General features: G+C 32.4%; 1 protein-coding gene across 21 annotated transcripts in view; it reads right to left on the bottom strand.

Moving 5' to 3' along the window:
• The window catches only part of LOC108004431 (kazrin), a 166,854-nt gene that overhangs the window by 8,590 nt on the left and 135,366 nt on the right, over window positions 1-22,898 (bottom strand). For 7 of the 21 annotated variants that reach the window (XM_062085226.1, XM_062085230.1, XM_062085228.1 and 4 more), the window contains 10 exons: window positions 16,662-16,868; window positions 14,484-14,844; window positions 12,199-12,288; window positions 9,648-9,864; window positions 8,808-9,096; window positions 7,635-7,982; window positions 7,122-7,245; window positions 6,805-6,949; window positions 2,881-3,070; window positions 712-738 (listed from right to left, as the gene is read on the bottom strand). In XM_062085226.1, the coding sequence (XP_061941210.1) occupies window positions 712-738; window positions 2,881-3,070; window positions 6,805-6,949; window positions 7,122-7,245; window positions 7,635-7,982; window positions 8,808-9,096; window positions 9,648-9,864; window positions 12,199-12,288; window positions 14,484-14,844; window positions 16,662-16,868 (1,998 nt within the window). Of the gene's footprint in view, window positions 1-711; window positions 918-2,880; window positions 3,071-6,804; window positions 6,950-7,121; window positions 7,246-7,634; window positions 7,983-8,807; window positions 9,097-9,647; window positions 9,865-12,198; window positions 12,289-14,483; window positions 14,845-16,661; window positions 16,869-22,898 lie in introns of all 21 variants that reach the window. The other 14 variants (XR_009832722.1, XR_009832723.1, XM_062085221.1 and 11 more) reach the window with 11 other exon arrangements.

Here is a 22,898-nt window from a genome sequence, read left to right as displayed (position 1 = left end):
GAATCGTCTACATCTCAGCTGAGTGTCCAATTAATTATAACATCATGGATCGAAACGAACATTACAGCATTATTTGAACGCAAATTTTTTCAGACACTTCGCTAAAATCCAGACATTTGAAATTTACGAGGAGACATCTGAGAGGGCGCGAAGGATGCCTCCCCGTTTTGAAGAATGCTCTAACACATATGCATGAATATCTACTATGTTCTCAATAAAATCTGGAACGTGTAAGATCGCGATGAATTGCTTCCGTGAAAAGTATCTATTAGAATATTTTTGAATTTTCAATAATTGTATCCTATATAAATAAAAATTAATATACGTTTCTAAATTCTATTTTACATAGAATGTTTTTAAATTAAACTACACAGTAGCAATCATCGTTTCCTTTACTCCTTCCTTCACATAGCTGCTCTCTCGAAGTTTCCTCGTACGTATATTTATATCAATTTTTTATAATTTCAAACTTGATATATAAATAAAAAAAAAAAAAAAAAGACAAGATTGGAAACGCAATTTCTTATAACCCGAGCAATCCAAGAGGAAACTTCGAAGGGGTAAATGAACGCAACCTGAATCAGGTCAGAACTCATCATTAGGGACCTATGACGATATATTGATGTACACACGTGGCGAAAGAAACGATGAATTGATACAGATCTAGATACACATATACGTATATAATGAATATATACATATATACCGAACCTTTTTCAAGTAAAGAAGACTGCAGGTCTGCGACGATCCACAGGATGCAGGGACAATGATTAACGTTAGGTTAAGCACATAGCTCACAGCTTTTAACCCTTATCGTATGTTTAAGAATCGGTCACACTTGTAGCTATAGAATAGTCACTATTTTTCTGGATCCTTCATTTCGAAATCGTTAATCCTTGGTTCACGTGGAAGAACGACTAGAAATTTAATATACATATTTTCCTTTTTTATTCTCCCCATTTTCTCACTGGATCTCTTCGTGTTGTATAACGACGAGCTTCGTGATGTTTTTTGATAATAGCCAATAATGAATAAAGCTTGATGCTTGCGTGATATTTAGCCGTTAATAAAAAAGTGATGTTCTTGGGCAGCTTTGTTGGTATAGCTATTCGAGATATATATATATGTATTATATATTCTCTTGCGTCTATATCTACAAAGTGTACGCTACTTTCGATAAGGATTAAAGTTATTCGAGGTAATATATCGAGAAAGGGAACTTTTCTTTTTTTTTTTCTCTGGTGGAAAATACTGCGCGAGCGTCCTTAACTAAAGCGATGCCATGCAATCGTGCCAATGAGAAAATCAAACGAATAAAGAAGTCGATATATATATACTATATATATATATATACTATACATATACTATATATATATACACAAACGAAACGATGAGAAATTAATATGATGATAATTTATAAATGTGTATGAAAATTCTTAATCAGCAGTGGCTCGATTTATTATGAAAAGAAAAATATTAATGTTTTAAATAATAAATACACGTTTGATAAAATAGATTCGAACAACTGCTGTAAAAATGATCATTACGTGGCTATGTAATATTTGTCAATGATGGCTCTCAAAATGTGTTTTGTTTCACTATTTTTTCAAAATATTTTATTATATATAACGATTTTAATTGATTGATATATTATCGAACATTGTCGAAAGTCATCCATGACTGTAATAATAATAATAATAATAATAATAACAAAAATAATAATAAAAATAATAATAATAATAATAATTACGATGCCTTTCAAAGCAGATCGCTTTTAATCGAATTGTTTAATTTATTTTTTTTTTTTTTTGTAATCTCAAAGTATGAATATTCTCTAATTAATATTATTCAATATCATATAAAATTTTTAAAACATTAATAACATTTAGAAACATCATCACGAATAATATTATTTTATAATAAATGCATTTATAAAGAATTTATTTTCTAAAAATATTAATAAATATGTATTGAATCTACAATTAATTTGAGCGTTAAATGCTTCGAAGTTATTAACTCGAATCAAATCAAACAAATATATTCACATAAACTGCAAATCTTTCTCTTTAAAATGTTCTTTGTTTTATCTCGATACGACTTTTCGTTTCCGAGATATCATTGTTCGAAGCGAATAATATTTTTTCGTTATTGCTGTCTTGCTCGCGCGATCGAATTTCTCACTCTTATACACGGCGCTGACCTATCCCAAGCTCCGCGAGCATATAGCGATTAAATAAACAGTGAGTCAGCATTTTCTTTTACTATTACTACTAGTTGTACGTATTTCTAGGAAGAAATGTAGGTTATCGCGCCATTCATTATTTCTTTTCATCTCAGAACGATTCTTAAAAATTAAATAACTCAAGAACGAATTGAGTTATCAAATTGGAACAAAATTTGCCGCAAATAGCATGCTTTGATATACTCAAACCTATAATTTTAATAACGTTGCGAATGAAAACAAAAAGATATCTCGTGTTTTCTTACTTACTGTATCAGTGAATCTATATTTAAAATGTAAAATTAAAATTAAGCAAAATAAAAATTATGAAAGAAAGAAATAAAGAATCAATCAGCAAAGAAATTTGTTGTTTCGATTAAAAATTTGAATCATATGACTCTCCCCTCATCCATTACATATATTTCTAATCGCAATGTAAGAAAACAAGGAATAAACAAACGAAAAAGGAAACTGATCAATTAAAAAGAATAGGAAAAGATAAAAACGCGCGCGAATAGCGATCTGCAAAGAACGAATCGTGTCCTGCATGAGCTCGAGGAAAAATGCAAGGAGAAAAATAAACGATAATAAAAATACCACCGAGTTCCCGGTGCAGTGGTGAATGGACCAGGTGTCTTTGAATCTATACGGTACGTTACCCTGAGACTGGATCTGCGTCTATCGACCGTGCCCGAGTGATTGGCCGTCATGTGTAGGGCGGACAGGGAGCTCTGATGATGTTGAAGATGCAGCGCCCTGCTTCCACGACCGAGGCTACCACCCGCGCTCACTGTGCTCATAGGACGACCACCTCCGGTGCTGTTCCTCGGGACCACCTCCAGCTGACTTCTACACACACGCACACCACGCGTTCATGCACGCCTTTCTGCGTACCACGCATCCTGAACCGCTTATATGCACACACCTTGGCGACACCGCGGACACACACACGTTCGGCACGTTTTGCAGCGAACCTCTCTCCCATATTTTAATCTTTGTTTTATTTTATTTTATCTTATTTTTCTTCCTTTTCTATCGTTTCGTGCTTCGTATAATAAAACGTTTGACTTTTCTCTTATCTTTTTTTCTTATTTCTCTGAGCACAAAGGAGTGTGAAGCTATGGGAAGAAGAAGTGTAATTTGCGTGATTCGTTTAACACGTTCCACCGAGTTATGAAACTGAGATTATTATAGGAACGAAAATGTTTTATTAGTAACGAATAGAAGTATTCTTTTGAAGAAGAATGAAGAAGATTGTAATTTTGCATATTTGTTAGTTTTACGTAGGATAGTTTGGTAAGATAGAAAATTTAAGGATTCTAGGAAGAGATTGAAACAAACACAAAAATTTATATAAGAAACTTATTCAAGTTATAAGTATAATATAATTTCGTAATGAAGATGAGTTTGATAGAAATACAATTATTTTTATTTGTTATATGCATTTGTTTTAATCTCTGAAATTATTTTTTTTAAATTTTGTATCTACTTTATACAGGTAATACGATCAATAGATTGTAAATGTTTACGCATTTTACAAAAATTTGAATGTACAAAAATTTGTGCGAATGAATATGATATGCAAAAAAGCATAAAATATACAAATAAACAATCTAATTTTTTTACTTTTGATTTTAAAATTCTTTTTTTTCTCTTTTTTTTTAAACGTGAAACGTGTTAATATTCGGCAAGAATAAGTTATAAAATTTAAAAAATAAAAATTTCTATAATATAAATTTGGTAATAGATAATGTATAATAAAAATGTTCTGAAAAAAGTACGGAGTTGTTGTCTATAAAATTTGGTAGAAGAAGTATAACTAGTTTTTAGCGGATGTGAAGAACTTTTGGAGAAATTTCGTATTTCTCTGATTCGTGGAAAGGGCGGAACGTGGTACATAAGAAAATTGCGAGATCGAGTTAAAGTTTGCGACTATCCAATAATAGTCCTTTTTTTAAAGTGAAAAACTTTACTATGGCGGGAAGAGTGCGAGGGATACGTAAAAGAGTACGTTCGGATGCAGATAAAGTTACTCCGAAACTCGTCTTGGCACACAAAATATATCGTGATCAACGTGGATGGATACTTGGCAATTGAACAGTGGCTCGCTGCAAGTGCTCGACAATAGAGAACGAGATATGTATCATAATGAATATCTAGTTACAACATAAATATACATACACAAGCATTTTGTGCACCATCGATATATAAGAATGTATATATGTTTACTGGATACGCAGGGTCGTTCACGAGGGATCGACCGAGGCGCATCGAGCGTTGCTGGTCAGTCGATTGGAATAAACACCGAACAATCAAAAATATCAAATTAGAAAAAGATGAAAGGAACCATAATGCATACTGGTGTAATCCGTGACAATTCTATCACCCCTTTTTAACTCTTAAACTTTACCCCATCCTCTTCTTGTTTCGAGTGAAAACTTCAAAAGAGATCGGATCCGTTTATTTTTACCAAAATACATTCGTACGCTCTGAAAAATCTCTCGACACTAATATCTAATCAAATTCCAAGTAATTGACAGAGACTGTAGATACATTGGAAGAGCAAGAGTCCAGGTTAAGAAAGCCTCTTTCTAATATCTTCGAAAGCAATCTTTAATCCTAAGAATTAATCATAAGAATAGCTTAGCCATGAATTACACCAGAATTACTAATATTAACGTGTGCTGTACATAGCGCAGTGCAGTGCAGGCAGCAGCTGTGGGCTACGGCTCAGCTATGAGAGACATTACCGATGGATCCGCGATCGAGTGGACTGCAGACCCAGCGAATCGCTGCGGTGCCGAGTACAATGTTATATCAATAAGAAGAATTCCATCGAGTATATTGCATATGTTTGTATATGTACATTATGTCGAGATTGTACTGTACTGTATATACGTGTGTGTATTCCCGATATATCCAAGTATGGCGTGTGTATTACGGATGAGTACTTACATACTAGGAACCAGCCGTAAGCGATCCCGACCGTTCATTTTATATAGGATATTTCGCCAAAGGGGTCGAGATTGCTTGGACTGGAAATGCACATTTACCTCTTTTATATAGCTCTTTTTCTCTCTCTCTTTTATCTTTAACGTGTGTTTGCAGCATCGTCATGTCAGTGCTCGTCTCCTACTCGAATCTCCTAAGGTCTTTATGATATGTATAACGTCCAAATATGTCGAGTCTGAATGTCGAAATGAACAGTTACCGTATATTATTCTAAGCTAATGCAGAGTGATTCTAAAAATTGGAGCAAGCTCGAGCCTCATCGTGCCAGCCAGCATTGGAAACATTGTATCAAGATTAAAATAAGTAGGATTATAAAACGCTTGAGCTCCAATTTTTAGAACATCTCTGTATATATATATATAAAGTAAATATTCTTTTTGAAGAAACTGAATTTCGTTTTATAAGGTAAATCTTAGAATCGTGATTTAATCTTACTTATCTTGTGCACACCGTTGCGTTACTATGATTAATTTGTTAGTTAATCCTTAAACACTTGATTATTTACAATATCTCGATAATTCTATAATGTTCTATTAAAAAAATGCTTCGACTGGAAGCTGAAATTCTTAATATCGATTCTAATAATATTAATGCAAATTACTTTTTTTTAAGCTCGCCCGTTATTATGTACAATCCTCGAAGATAGGAAGTTTATCATATCGGTTAAACTATAATATCCTTTCGAACGTGAACATCAACGAATATATTAAATCGGTAGAAACCCTGAAAAATGTGAGGCCTATCGAATCGATTTTCGTATATGTATATAATAACAACAGTTTCTTTAAAGTTAATTGTTACTTTGCAAAAACACATAATATTATTATTCGAGCGTTCTCGCGATTATTTCAATGTTTCTTAACGAACGTTTTCTCACTCTTTAGTTATCCAAAATTTACGAAGATTAGAGAAATAACGTTACGTAGGTACTCGCGTTTTGATCGTCTCTATGCGTATAAACGTGTACTAACTATTCCGTATAGATAATTGACAATATTTCAGCGACAATTCCTAAAGTATCTTATTTTTCTGTTAGATAGAAAATGATCCACGAGATCCTCTAAAGATTCTCTATTTTTATCAAGCGAAATTTCGAATTTAATCGATGCACTTATCGCTACGAAGCGACTTCCTCTCTAAAATATACTGGCAAGCTGCGATATTAGATTGTCAAAGATGTCTGCTCGAAACTGTTTTTCCTCGATTCTGAAACGAGGGATCATTCGCAGCATCTCAAAGAATTTCTACAATTTCTACATCTTCTTTCCCTATATTAAATTGATTGAATTAATTAATGTATGATTAATTATCTCTTTCACTGTCAAGGTCGTCCGGTTTATTTTGATTCGTTTAATGTGATTAACGACAGTGAAATATTATGTTAGCGTGAGTTCAGTGCTTGAATAGCAACCTGTCGAGGGAAAACAAAGAATTAATTGAAATGAGAGCGCGAAGACGAGGATGAATCGTGTTTATCGATCGTCGATCTCGTTTGTCGAACGAGGGACGACGTTTATGTCGATTAGTGAGCGTTGTCCAATGTGGCCTCTGGATGATAGTAGACTGAGTACCTTGCTGGAACGACGAGGGCTTCCAATTCGGCGGTGAGGTGTCGTCTGATCATCTGTTTAGCTGGCGGTATACCCAGAGCTGTGGCCATGGTATCTCCGGTGAAGGATGGTTCTAACACGACCAGAGCACCGTGCACACCTGAATCTGTATTGTCGAGTAAAATTCTCTTAATATCCTTCAATCTATCTTAAAGATTTTAAACATGTTTTTTATCAAGATTTTCTTTATTACTTAAGGAAAATTTTTTTTTCAGAAATCAAGAGGATTTTATATTTGTGATATTGTGGAAATTTGTAAGAGTTAGTTGAAAGGCTACCTTTCAAATTCTCAGCATATTCGGTCAGATCGATGTTCCTCGCCCACCGAATGAACCTTTGGTTCGTCCAAACCAGAGGATCTGTATCCACTTGCTCGCACTGGTGTCTTCTGACTGCGAGTGCCTATTATAAAAATACGAATCGCAGTGTTTCTTATTATATTATCTATTTAAATAGAACACACTCCTAATACTGAATTAATTTCGAATAAATAATCTCGAATTAATAATTCTAAATCAATCTTAAATTCTAAGATTAATAGATAATGTATCTTACAATTAACTCATTTAATTATTAAAAATCGATAGTGAATTTATAGTCATTTTCCATAATATAAAAGATTTGCAACTATATATATTTCTTAAAATTAACATCAACATTATTATTTTACGATAAATTTGCAAATAAATTTACCTTTCGCAAAATAAAAATTAGTATCTATTATTATAAAAAACTTTGTACATTAGGATAAGCAGAAAATTTATTCTTTTCCTAAAAAAGAATTTTCTTACCTGACGATCGTAGTTCAGCATTCGCAACAGATGAATTCCGTGCACGATACTGGCCTGATGAAATTTCCTGGTCACCCCGAGCAACTTCTCAAGTTCCTTTTTACTCAGATGATCGAGCATCCGTGCGTCCACCATATTAGTTGCGAAACTTTCGGAATATTGAGCGAGTCCAAGGTCAGGCAACCATTCCGAACTGACCCAAGTGTGACCCAATTGAGCAATGCACGGGTATCGAACGAGACTCGGATGTCGATGCTCTTCGATGGCTAAACGAAGCTTCTTCCTGTGAAGGGGATGTGTCACTCCGAGACCGGCTTCTAATTCTGCGTCACTTAACTCCAGTAAAACCTGGAAAAAATATATTATAATCGAATAACGTAGAATTCGTTTATTCTAAAGGGTTATACACGATTGATTGATGAAATTATCAATGTAATTTTTAATTGGTTTTATATTAATCAGAATTTTGTAATTTAAATAACTTTTTTATAATTAGATTGTGGATTTTTATACGAGATATAGATACATATTATTGTACTTACAATATAATAATTTTATTATGTATTTTTATTTATTACAATTATAATACAATGATTTTTTGACAAATTGGTATTATTTACGTAAAAAAATAGAGAACTTATCGTATTTATCTGTTCATGAATATAAAAAATCCTGCCTCAAAATTCGATACATTCAAATTACTACTTTATTTTTTATATATATTTTAATAAAAGAGAAAAATTCGATTAGAGAAAAAAAATATCTGATATAGTTATTTATATTCTGTTTGTTTGAAATATATATATAAGAAATATAAGATACGAGAAATAAATATGTGGATAAAAATTCACAATCTATGTTTATTTTACTGAAGAACCATTAAAAAGGCCACAAATTTCTCCAACATTAGATATTCAATTCAAAATTAATATAAATTAGATGATTTCGTATGTTACAAACTACACAAAATATTATAAAATTTAATTATTCTATAAATTCTAAATATACCAAACAGAAATTTATAATAAACTCCAAAAGTTTTATTGATTTTCAATTACAAACGTGTTATTCTTGGAGCAACAGTATCTTATTTATATCTTTTATTCAGAACATAAGAGACGAAATGTCTCGTTCGATTTACAACCCATTTTTCATTGCTCTGAGCCCACTCACCTTTCCAGATTTAACGTTTTCAGCGCATCGCGGACCATACTGTGGCATACCAAGGGCAACCTCTAACCACGCCAACACTGTCGGTGCCCTCCATCGTTCCATGGGCACGGATGCGGCTTCTCTGAGCAAACGAAGCTTCTCCGCGTAGCCTTCCTCCGTGAGCGGTGACCATGATCTGTAGGGATCGAAGCCGTCAGAGCCCTCGTTACTTCCGCTTCCGCCGCTCGAGTTGTTCGCTGCCTTTCGATGCCGCGTACGGGCGAAAACTCTGAAAATCGAGACGAAGAAACTGTTCTTGAGCTAAGAAGATGCTATACACTTCTGTGAAAGCACTAAGATTCGAAACCGATAATTTATCATTCGTCTATGTAACGAATCGAGAAGATAAAATTAGAATACTTTTTTAACATATCTGATAATAATTTAGAGAAATTGTAAATTATGTTTGATTCTTATAACTAGTCTATTAGAGAGTTGAGAGGTACGAAATGCTTCTTAATATTTTAATAGATAATTTAAAAAAGATTGTAAATCGTGTTACGAAACCATTTAATTTTAGTTATTAATAGACTGGTTACAATTATTTCTTAAAATTATTTTAATTATATTCATCTTTATTCTTTTTATACATTTTTTTTTAAATAATTTCAAAAATCAAAAGAATTCATACCCTTCAGACATTCGGAAAAATCATTTTATTTGATAAAATAATTTCCATATTAAACGGATAAAATCGTCATCTCTTTCAAGTTAATGTAAAATTCAAAGATGATCCAATTGACATGATTGGGAAAATGTTAATCCTCGAATCGATGCATTGTAACAAATGCAGTCACTCACCTCGAAATAGAGCCCCAAGTGCCTCCACGAGTGGCAGAGGAGCGTGAATGGGCGGCAGGTGCCGCGACAGGTGTGTTTTGCTTGTTTCTTCTCGGTTCTGATTCCAACGGGCTTGACAACTGTTCCACCGATCGCGATAACGAGGAATTGTCCATAGACCTCGAGAAAGCGTTGAGAGGCGACAACGTTGGGCTGCAATCCTTTGGCGTTGTAGCTGCTAAAAAATATAACATCAACGATATATATATAAAGCAACAGATTAAATTTCATCTTGATGAATTCTTTTCTCTGAATATAGACGAGATATATATTCAGCTTTGAATATAAGAAAAAATATATTGGTTCAAACGTTAGGTGTTATTAAAAATTTGCTATTTATTTTAATATGATAATGTATCACGAATGTACAGAATTTTAATGTATTTGTGAGGATCCATACATTTGTGCAGGATCGAGTCTAAAAGTGAAAATAAACGCAAAAGTTGGTAGAGGTTCATATATTAAATTATAACGAATTGAAGAGGTTGAGATAGAGCGAACTCCTTCTATCTCTGTTGCACTCTGTCTCGTTATCCCTTCATTTAAAGCAAATTGCTTAATTAATAAATTAATTAATAAACGACATTTTTGTATTCTAATACTTTTGTTTTTACTATCGATTTTTCAAAAATTGTTCCAAATATATTAACATTTTGTATTATTATATTTGGATCATTTAATTATACATTCAATATATATATTCAATCACGAAAACGATTATTTTCACATCGATTTATTTTAAGACACAACTCTTTTTAAAACTTTTATTATATTTTCTGATTGTAATTGAAGAATAAAGACAAAATATAAATCAGATTGGATTAAAAACTAGACTTCCAAATCTTTTTGAATACATCTTTAATTTGAATCCTTTATATTTCGTCTCTGTTCCTCGAATATTATCAGAAAGTACAAAAAAAGTTTAAAAAAAATTATCCTCTCAAAATAAAATTATTAAATCTTTCTTCTTATCTCTTCATCTTTATTTTCTTCAATTTCTTCTGACATGAAAATCATACTTTCAACTCACTTTAATCCCTCAAATTTAATTTTCGTTACCTAAATAAACGAATGATCAAAAATGATCCAGCCATCAGACAATGAGAATTAAGAAGCATACTTATAGCATTTTTTCCACGAATTTCCCTTTCGTATGCACTTCACAACATTCGATGCAACGTAAAGAACACACAGCGTACTGTCAATATATTGTACAATATTTCTGCACGCAAGCAGAATCAAAATTTCGTTGGTATTTCGCTTCATCATCGAGGCAGACCGTTTTCAGAGCTTAGATGTTCGTCGAGGCAGGACGAAGGGTCTGATGAGATTACGATGAAAGTTTAGAGGAGGAGTTTCAGGAAACGGAGTGAAATGAAACTAAATTGTAATCGAATCAGCGGAAAGCGAGCCTGTAATTTTCCAGAATTAAATATAAGTGGAAAATATAAATATATATGTATAAATATATATTGTTAACAATATTGCAATTTTGATTTTGCAATGAACATTCTTGGCCAGTATGTGGCACGGAGTATAATATCCGGATATTATGAAATATTTCTGACTGTTCCAACACGTGCATGCGCATGCATCGCATCATACAACGCACAATTAACCGATTGTTAGAGCGAAACCACGACATAATGGACCTTTAATATTAATTGTTTGCCGGATTGAATGGATAAATAAACGAATAACCCAGCGGCAGAGATTGCAATTCTTACGATCAATGACCACCGATTACTTTCAAAGCAACCATCTGATTATGCATACACAGATATACCTAGCATGAATTGCAAAATTACTGCTTTAAAGAATTTTCTTTATGGAAGTTATTTTCCTTTAAATAATCGATAATAATTTTCCCTTTTACATTACAATTTTTCATTAAATTGTTATTCGTGTTTTTAAAATGTTTATGTTAGTACAGTAAAAATAATAACGTTATGAATTTTATTTATTTTTAATATCAATGAAAAATATTAATTAAATTTTTTTTAATATTTGTTGCAGTTTCTCTTTTATAACGAATTTTATACATTTTCCAACTCTCTTACTGAAATTCTCTTAATTTAAACAAATCAAATTTAATTTTTCTCAATATTTAATTAATAAATCTCGTATTCGATCCTGCCCCCTAACACGAATTTCAAGCAACGATCGTTTCAAGACGAAGGAAGAAGCGTACATTCAAATCGTAAAAAACAAAGCCGAATAAATAATCGAGAAAAAGAAGAAAAGGAAGAAGAAGAAGAAGAAGAAAGAAACACAGTTTGCAGGATACTAGATATTTAGTATTAATAGACAAAGAGAGAAACACACAGAGAAACAGAGAAAAAGAGAATGAGAGGAAAGAGAAACAAAGGAATTCTTCAAAAGGGAAAAGTTCAAAGGGAAAAGAAAAAAGAAAGAAAAATATAAAAAGAAAAGAGAGAGAGAAATAAAAGGAGGACGACGATGAAGATACGGATAGGAGACGACGATCAACGATTTATGTTTGGACACTTACACTGGTATATGTGGGATGGTGCAATGGAGGAAACCACGGAGATGCTGTCCATGTCGAGGCCGCTTCCCTCGACCGTAATTGTCGGTGTGCCTGCGCGGAAATATATAAGTAAAAAAAAAAAGTATTGCGTTCGAGATCGATGTCACTTCTCCGTGTTCTCTGTATTTTTATTCTTCTGGTATATGGAGTGTAAAAAAGGAAAATTGGAGAGGAACGATTTAAACTTTCAATCTCTATTCATAACATCCTTCTTGTTTTTTGAATCCGAATAGAAAACGGTTTGTCGTTTAAAATCGAAATTGGCTAAACTAAGATTGGATGAAAAATTAAAATAAGTGGATCATGTATCGGATAAATAGACGAGATTAAATAGATTGTTTCTAAACTGGATTTTGTTTTATTGGAAATACATTAAGAAAATTTGAAATAACGTAAATTTGTTGAGATTCTAGAGATCTCTTAAAATTGCTTGTTTGTTTTTTATGTTGCATATTTAGATAATGAGTGCATATACTTTACAATTTTTAATAAATATCATCAATAATTGTATAATAATTTGATCAAAATAATTTTGTGCAGAAAATTTATTAAAATTAATTTTTCAAAGATATTTTTTACTGGTGAGAAAAATAATTATATATCTATAGCTTTTTGATTTTTATGTCAAAATCTATGTTTCGATGTAAAAGTCTGTCGATGGTTTAATAAATAAATTTTTTTGTCAGATACAGAAATTTAAAAATATCAAAAATATTTATGTCAATGATTTATAACAATTGTAATATTGATAACAATATAATTAATATTTCGGTTTCTGTTAAATAATATATCGATTAAGCTTAAAAGATTATTAATTAATTATATAACGAAGAGTATTTTTGAAATTTTATATCAACACAGATATACACAAGAAAAAATTATAATAAGTTTATTTTCCTTGATCTTTACTAATTTTTATGCTATTTGGATTTAAGAAATAATTTAATATGACACGCAAAAAAGTATTTTTCAAGTACAGAAATATAAATTTTTAAAAAATAAATGATGAGTTTATGAAGTTTGGTAAAAATTTAATGAAATACATCAAAATTATATAAAAACATAATTTCAATAATATGAGATAGCTTCCATATTTTCAAATTAAAAAGTTTTTGATTTTAAATCTATAACAAAAGAATAATGAGATTTATAATATCTATAAATTCTTTTATTACTTCCTTGTTTTAGAATTTAAAAAATACTATTTAATTTCACCCAAACTCTCGTTTATAACTTCATATATAAATCAGTTAAAATAAAATTATATAAAAATAAAAATATTGAAAATCATCGATATTTTCGTAAAACACAATAAAATTCTTATCTTTGAAAACTCATAACATCTTGAAGACATCGTAATAAGCGAAAGTTATTAAAAAAAAAGATGTTAAACAAAAAATACAAAAATCACATCATAAAGTGTAAATTATAAAAATAAAAAAGAAAGAAGATTTTTATTTATCAAAAAAAAAATATATATATATATTTCCGCTCTGATCTATCGATAAACACGGAAAGATTTACGGATGGATTGGGATTAAATATTTTGTGTAACGTCTAATTCAGGATCCGTGCACATGCATCACAATCACAGCACGTACTGTGAGTTTGTTCTAAACTAAATCGATCAATCGTGTGCTTTAATGCACAGCCACGAGGATTGGTTGAATAATATACGAAGTAAATGCACTCGATTAACCGGCCACCTTCGATTAGCATTCGTGGCTGATGGAACTGGCCCTTTTCTTCTCTCTCCCTTCCTCCTCGACGAATCGACGGATGCGCCGTAATGCGCTTTAACAAGACGATTAATCTCGCCGACCGTTGCACCTTAAGCGCAAGAAATCATCGTGATCTAACCGCTCGACACTCTGATGAATAATAATGACGATTGTGTTATACGCGAGATAGCTTAGCGACAGAAATGCCACCTCATTTCCTCGAGGAAGAGGGTGGATCACAATGGCCGAGATTCTTGATCGCGATGGATAATCCGGAAATCATATAAAAATATGATTCTTACGTTGAACTCATCGATGCGTTTCGCATTAATTAAATTATTGAATTATAATTGTCAGCGATAAGTAATCTGATTTTTCACCCTTAAGCCTATATATCAAAAACACTCGATTTTTCTTTTTAATAATAAAACCTTGGAATCTAGTTAAATTTGAAAATCTTTTGATTCGAAACAATATGCGCAGGAAATTAACGCAACGCGAAACAAAGATATAATAATGCCTTACCATCCGTGGTAGAATCGGAAAGATTTCCGCCCACGCTGGTCGCGCCACCGCTCTCCCTGTCGCTGGATCCACGTACACCGCTATCCGCGCTGCAACTTCCTCGATCGCCTGCCTGCCCACCGGAAGAGCCAGCACCTGCCGCATTGCCGACGTTCCCAACGGTCACTCCTAGCTCTGTGCTGCCTAATGGCGGTTGAGAATTCATATGAGGGATGATACCACAGCCACCACCACCGCTGCTACTTCCTGCGCCCGGTGTCGCGGCCCCATTCACGCTGCCCCTCGGGAACGAGACCAAGGATTCTTGGTCGCTCAAGCAGATACCACCGCCACCACCTCTTTCCGCCAATTGACGCTGTAACTGTACGTAATAGTGTTCGAGACAATATTAGACAATTCTTGGGACGGATCTATGGGTCTGTATGTAAATTGAACAAGGGAAAAGATATTTTTGTGGAAAAATTTTTGGTAAAATTCTTGGGAATTTATTACCAATATGTATCGATATGGTAATAATTTAATTATTCGTTGTATGGAAAAATATTTCATCCAAGAGTTTATTTATTATTAACAGATTGTTATTAAACACTGTAAATTACAAAACTAAAGAAAATTAAGGAATTATTATAAAAAAAGATTATTGGTTTAAGAGATATTTTAACTTTAATTTTGTAAAAATTTACGGTATAAAACGAGGAAAATATGAATAAAAAAGAATATCGTTTTATAAGTTGAAATATTTTCTGAACTGAATCATTCATACGAAGTAACAATCTAAATTTATTAGTGTATTAAAAATTATATTTCCTTTTTCTATGAAATATAGAAGAGCAAAGTTAAAAATTTAAACAATTTAAGAATACAGTTATAACTTAACAATTTATAAGTTTATTACAAAAGTGAACTTGTTGCAAAATGGATATAATAATGAAAAACATTATTTACGAGTTTACGTATTATGCAAAGGTAAATAAATCTGATCTGATATAATTGCAAATAATTCCTGTTCCATCCATTTTGACTTTAACTCGGTTCAATTTACCATCATCGTATCGATCGCGGTACAGTTGAACCGAAACTCTAAACTAGAAATTTTCGGCTCGTGCGTGACTTTCAGTCGACATAGCCATCCCTCGAGCCATCAGTTTTAAACTCGTTACTCGTCAGACCGTTTATGCACAGCGTGAAGAACAATTTCAGGAGCCTCAAAGCGGGCTCACCCCTCGTTTAATTGCATGTGAGGGTGAAGAGATGCTTCTTACCTAACTGCACGTAATAATATTAACATCAATCGTTGCTGGCCCAATCTTTCTCCCTCCCGTCCGATCGTTTTTTCATCGTGTATCGTCTTTCGATAAAAATAGCGTCATTCACGCGTCGAGTAACATAATAATTTTTAGGAATATTTACGTTCAGATGGGAAAAAGTGAAAAGTTTTTTTTTTTTATAGATCGTCAATGATGTAAGCGTGAATCGAAGCGTGTATATGTAAATTTACATTAACCTTTCTCGTTCAACTATTCCAGAATCTAACGGTGAAAGAAACAAAGGAAAATACTTTTAGCAGTTCCCACGCGGTGGAAAATTTCTTTGATGCTTCGGGAAGGAAAAGTGTGTTAATAATAAGATTTCGATTTTTTTTTATTATTATTCAATATCGAAATTACCCTAATAAATAGAATTATTATAATAATTTTAATATACGTCACACATCGATTAAACGAGATATTTATCATAAATAATACTTCTCCATCATGCATGAAACGAAAGAAAAAAAAAAAACACGAGACAATTTAAAGAAAAATCCCCTCAAAATTTAGCCGAATTAGCAGTTTAGGCCCGTTTCTCCCGAAAGCTGAGTCAACGAAATTCGAGCAAATAATCCAAAGTAAGCTAAGCGACAGTCATTGCGTAAACATGAGAAAAAAATGTTACTGCTGACTCGAGGGAATCGCCGTTCTTTTTTTTTTTTTCACACACTCTTTCGAACCTCTCTTTGCAAAACACTTGAACACACAACCCGGTAAAAGAGATTAAATTCATCAACTCGACTCCCCATGGTGCGCAATAATGCACACGTAGGGGACACGTAGCCGGCTCGAGAAAGAAAGAAAGAAAGAAAGAAAGAAAAGAAAAAACAAGAAAAGAAAAAGGGAGAAGAGGAAAAAAAGGGCTCACCTCTTTTATAGTCGCGTGTGCGTGCGAAAGGGCGGCCTCTTTGTCGGCCAAACTAGCCGCGAGGCTGAGACTTCGATCGGCCTCGTCCCTTGCAGCCCTTAGAAGGCTCCAGCGTTCCCTCTCCCTCTCGCGCTCGCGCTCCTCCGAAGGTATGCCGACTCCTTGCTGTTGAAGGCGTCCTAAAGTCGCCTCGTTCTCTCGCATCCGCTGTAATCAACGGTCAAAGAGACCCATATCCGGGCAGTAATTCCACCCGAGAACCACCACCGTTTAACAATGCATGCAGCACGCGCACAAAGTGTCAAAGAGTCCCTTTGAAACAGTCGGAAACAACAGTGCGCAATGTATGATTAAAAGTTGAGCCGGGAAGCGAGTAATTATAGCGAGGGGGGTCGCTGCGAAATCGTTCTACGATGTTTCTTGATTAATTGGGTTTGAGTGTGTGGCATATGTTTTTGAAATATATTCTTTTTTTTGAAATAAGGATGGAAAGTGTAAAGTATACGAGTTTATGAGTAAGTGTGTTCATTATGTATTTTTCGCGCGGAAAAATGAGTATATTATGCAACGAAAATCTAAGAATCTGTTAATTGAAAATAAATTTGATATAGTCTCCGAATTGACTTTTCCCAATTTCCTCTAGATCTTACATCGTTAAATCTTTTAAATCGAGCATAGTGACACCTTTATAGATTTCTGAAAACTAGCGATCACAAAGATTAATAAAATATTATCAATCACCGATTATTCCCAAAAATTTCTTTCCTTAAGATTCTTAATCGTTTACTTTTCATTACACGTTTTAAAATTTTGAAAATCGGAAAAGTTAAACCTAACCTAAAACCTAGTCTCTCTTAGAATTACCAACTTTTCCTAAAGAATTTCCCCTAGATCTTTTTTCGACACGGTTGATCGACAACACGGTAACACGATACAAGGTGCAACTTGTCGTTTATTTACAGGTGTCATGTAGCTTCACCTATTAGCCGCTAGGATATCGGCTACGGAGAACTTAATCCACTTATCTCTCCCTCGGGCGCAAGGAAGTTCACGGTACGTATAACAGGTGTTGCTGCTGGTTTATCGGTTAAAGTTTGGGACAACGCGATTACTGCCACTCCAACGGGTCGGTCAGGTGTTGCCCGTTGGCGGGTCAACATTTTCGAGTTAAAAACTATCGATGCATCGCTGGTCACACAGCTTTGCCGGCTGTCGCGTGGAAAATTGTTTGCGTGCGCGTGTGAAAGTACGAAAAGTTTCTTATATGCCCAAAATCTCGAATTTTAATCCATTTAACGGTTACAATATGCACGATATTAATATATTCGTGGAACAGCTTTGGAAGATCGGATTACAGAGGCGAAAGTTAACTCGATCGAGACTTGCTTATTAATTTACGTTAAGCAATTTAAATTTGCGTCAGACGAACAGAACGAGATTCTGCTTCGAAGTATATAAAATACGTGTATAAGATTTATTATTATTATTATTTTTTTAATAATTAGCAATTATGTAACAATTCAATTAAACTTAATAAGTGACATTTGCCAAAAGACAAAGTAAAATTTAAATTTTGTAGAAATAAAAGTTTTCATTTTCGATTATTTATATTTATTTTTATCTACTAATCTATTCCTCTTTCGAAAAATTATTTTAAATCTCATCTAGGTTATTTCGAAATTACTTCTATTATGTGTGATTATAGATTTTTAAATAGAAACTTGAACTTTTAGATCAATTGCTAGAAAAATTCATTGATTTAAAATATATGGATATCTTTTATAGTCTACACTCTATTTCTGAATGATAGTTCCATTTCGAAAATTACATTAGCAAACACGAATATAAATCACATCATTTCTAGGAGTTCTAAGAGTTCACGTTTATGACCGCCCTGGCAGGATTCTACGAAATTTTTGTAGACGTTTAATGATGTAAAAAGAACCTTGGAATACTGCCTTTTATAAAAGGTTCTATCGCTGCTATTTTAACTTTTACAAAGATTGTTCTTATATTTTTTTTGTCGTCATTAATTGTGAGAAAAATTTATATTATATAAGAAACTTATATTGAAAATTTTGTTCTGAAAATTACGGAAATTCTTTTTTAAATTTAGTAACAAGATTATTATTATACAAGATAAATTACATAACTTTGTTGTTTTAACAAAATAGCTTTTTACTTACAATATTCAATATTTTTTTAAATTACAGACTTGTTCTTTTAAATCATATTTAAGTCATAAAACTCATGCATTTATATTTCATGGATTTTTATGTAAATACATATTTTTTTTTATTAATATTATATGTTTTTCATATTTTATATGTTACATATTTTTCTTCTCATATCAATTTTGTTTGCTGATGATAATTTATAATATTTCAAATGTATGAATCAATATTTGCAAATATTTTAAGTGACATCTCTATAGCAAGATCAAGACAGATACTCAAGCAAATTTAAACTTTTCACTTTATAATGCAGTATTTCCAATTTACAAATAAATTTTTACAAATAAAACTATACATTTCATTTATCAATGAAAATTTTTTGGTAATGCCAAATACTGGTTTTGCAAAAATACACGTAAAATAATGGTTTTGCAAAAATACACGTAATATATTTCTATTGTTTGTGCATCTCACATAAATTTTTTTATTTAAATATATTATTTATAATTACAAAACAATCATTACACTTTACATCTTCATTTCTATAGTCTTTAATTTTTCTTTAAAAAATTTCTTCATATATCTAACTGCATTAATTCATTACATCCATAATCAAAAACTAAATCCATATCAAAAGTATTACAAAATACTATTAATCTCTTCTTTCAACGCAAACTCCAAAATTTAATCAATCTTCAATAACTTGTTCCGATTTCAAAGTACGTAGGGATTGTACGTTCATTCTGAAACGTGTTCCTAATTCATTATGCAAATGTTGCACGTTTATCATCAAGGTGTCTCCGCAATAATCAATTCCGTTTAAATACAGGAGAAAACAGGGTGTATACAGAGCTGTATACATCGATGCTGGCGGATAAAAGAGCACAACAGAAGATTTCCACGTGCGGAACGGTGTCACGTCGTTGCTCGTTGCTGACGAAGTGGATTATGCACGATGCGACAAGACGCGGAAGAGGATAAAACAGGGGGGAAAATTGAAGAACCGTGGCCAGGAGGGCGGGTGGGGAGGGGATCTGTTCTAAGACCTCGAAGCAACCAGCATTTCCTTTCATGTCTTATTATGCAGAGGCACGAACACACATTGGAAAATGTCTTACGGTTCTTGTCGACGATGTTTAACGCGATCGAGAGAGAATATTAAAATGCGACCGATCCTTGGTACGATTCTTCACAGATTGATTTTTCTCCCTTATTCGATCAAACCTCTTTCTATTCTAACATCGCGAATCAATTGATGGAAGGATCGAATAAAATTTGATGAAATTTTCTTAATAAAATTTTAAGTTTAAGAATTGATAAATTCCAATATCAGATTTGCTTTCAGATTTTGCACGGATCGGATCATTCATTGTTTGAAATAATTTGTTCGATGGTGATTTTAGAGTGTAATAAATCTAATAGAGCATCGATATATAAATATTGTTTTGCATGGAATATTTTTATTTGAAAATTAAAGATGAAATTATTAGCTTTTAAAATGTAACATTATTATAGCAATACGGATGAATCGAAAAAATATAATATGATAAGAAAGAAAAATAAAAATGTCATCCATGATTCAAAGAATTAATCTCGTAGCTTAAGAAAGGATTTATACTAATCTATTCAACAAATTTTCTCACAGGAATTAATCAAATTGGTGTCTCGTTGGCTTCCGTAGTTTTGTTTTCGAAACGACGACGCGACTATGTTCTTTCGGCTTATAAAGCATATTTACGATCGTTAATATAAAACGTGCTACTGGATATTAAAGTTTGTCTTTCTCCTTACGCAGGATCATGCATGATGCATCGTTGTGTCCTTATGAAAATCCTTTTTCTCCTTTTCTCTCCCACCAACCTGAAACTTATCGTTTTTCGCTCGAACTCATCGACAGATTCTCCAGATCCCCGAACTTTTTGCAAAGAAACGGTTAAATGGTCGACCTCGCGATACGTACCGTTATTAATCTTCCCTCTTCTCTTTTTTCCGTATGCAAGAGATCGTTTCAGGAAGAGGGATAAAAAGAGAAAGGAGAAAGGAAGGGATTTTCAATTTTCCTATCAAATACTTTAAACGGCCTGTTTTGTATTTCGTTTTCTTATTCTCACCGCTCGTTTTTACTTGGATAGATTATATTATATATACAGGGTGACCAAAAAATATAGGAATCGCATCTGATGGCAGATTATTGAGGTAATTTTTAAAAAAAACCGCTACTTTGTTAACGAATTATTAACGAAAAACAATGCTCAATCACGTGTAATCTTAGTCGAGCCGCTAGCGTTGGCTACGTGCCGCCATTGAGCACGAGCAAATCCAAGCAATATATGACGAAGGCAATGTTTGAATATAAGGAATATTTTTTTATCGATAAAAAAAATTATGTTAAATTATATTACGAACAGATATATAAATGTATAAATATAAATATATAAATTTCAAATATCACGAAATTCATAATGATTTTTTACAGTGGCAATATTTTTTAGAAATTAGGAAAAAAATTTAGGAGTATCTTACATTCGTATGAAAATTTTTACAATACTTTAGTGAATAGTGACAGTAAATTTTCAGTAAGGCTTTCATTTTCTAATTAGAAGGCAATATATTGTTTTCACGATAACTCTTAAAATTTATAATATCTTTCGATATTCAATTCTTTTGAATTTATTTAAGACATTTATATGATTGATTTAAATAAAAAAAGATTTAGAAAAATCATATGAATCATATCAATACATACCGATAATATACACTGTAATCAAAATAAATAGTGGAAATTAAAGATAACCGATTAATAAATTCACTTTTAAATTTTAAAACACGAAAAATATTGAAAATCATGATCAATCCTAATTTTTTGTGGCTCTAACCTTACGTCGCACAAAGAATTACGAACGATCATTACTATTACAACCACGACCTCAAAATCGATCTTGCCATTATCCGTTTTATTATCCACCACTTGGAATTATTAAGAAAAAAAAACAGGAACAGCGAAAAGGATGGCCACGTTCCAGGCGATCCACGTTTATTTACGGCCGGAAATCGGCGCGGGTTGTTCATTTGCCGGAATTGGAATGACCGACGACGTTGCGTCGGGTCGTCGCCATTGCAACGATAACGGTGTCGGGAAAATGAGAAATTCCAGCGAGTTTAATGAAAGTATTTAACAGGCAAAATTGCTGTACCGGTTTCCGTGTTTCCAACCCGCGAACCGGAAGTTGACGTGGGCCACGGATGAAAATTGAAATTGCGTTTTCACCGGGTATTCGTTAAATAAATTCTTTTTTTTTTACTTTTTTCTTTTTTTTTTTTTTTGCGTGCGCGTTAAACTCGAGAGAGTTATTTTTCTCTTCGACTAATAACGTCGGGTCATAGCGTGGCCGCGTATCGAGATATTTAAAAAAATACTTGGAGCGTTAAACATCCTATTAGTTCTGTTTAATTGTACTTTCTTTTTTTTTTTTTTTTTTAACGAAGTTTACGGGCGGTGGGAGCTTAGATCTTTTGAATTGAATGGAATTTAAATTGAAAGAGTGTTGTTTTTGTTCGGACGATATTTTTGTTGATAAAACTGTGTTCGAGAATATTGCATGGATTGGATGAACGATTGTATTCCGTCGTTTTAAAAATATTTCTTTTTATATATAAATCTTTTTTATCTTTTTAAGATCATTTCATTCTTTCTTCAAAATAGTAATCGAAGTTTTTGTGAAATTTTATATGTAATAATGATCTATTGTGATAATAATGATCTATCTTCCTTAATTTTTTTACTATTCTATTTTTTAAAACGATTTATTTGCAAAATATTTAAGATGAAATTCAGTTTTTATTTGGAGAAAGTTATTTAATTATTCGTTGAATAATATTATAAAAATATATTTCGTATATAAAGAAATCGATAAAAATTATCAAATAAATTTTAACATCATCATAAATCTAAATAAAAGAATTTTTGACGATTCAATATAATAAAAATTTCAATAAATATCCTAGAATTTCTTTAGATTTCTTAAAATCCAAAAACAATAAAAAAATAATTTTAGATATGAAT

Source organism: Apis cerana, linkage group LG14 (genome assembly GCF_029169275.1).
Source record: "Apis cerana isolate GH-2021 linkage group LG14, AcerK_1.0, whole genome shotgun sequence".
Lineage (NCBI taxonomy): Eukaryota > Metazoa > Arthropoda > Insecta > Hymenoptera > Apidae > Apis > Apis cerana.
The sequence above is the reverse complement of the archived record's forward strand: the minus strand, read 5'-3'. Positions and strand labels throughout refer to the sequence as shown.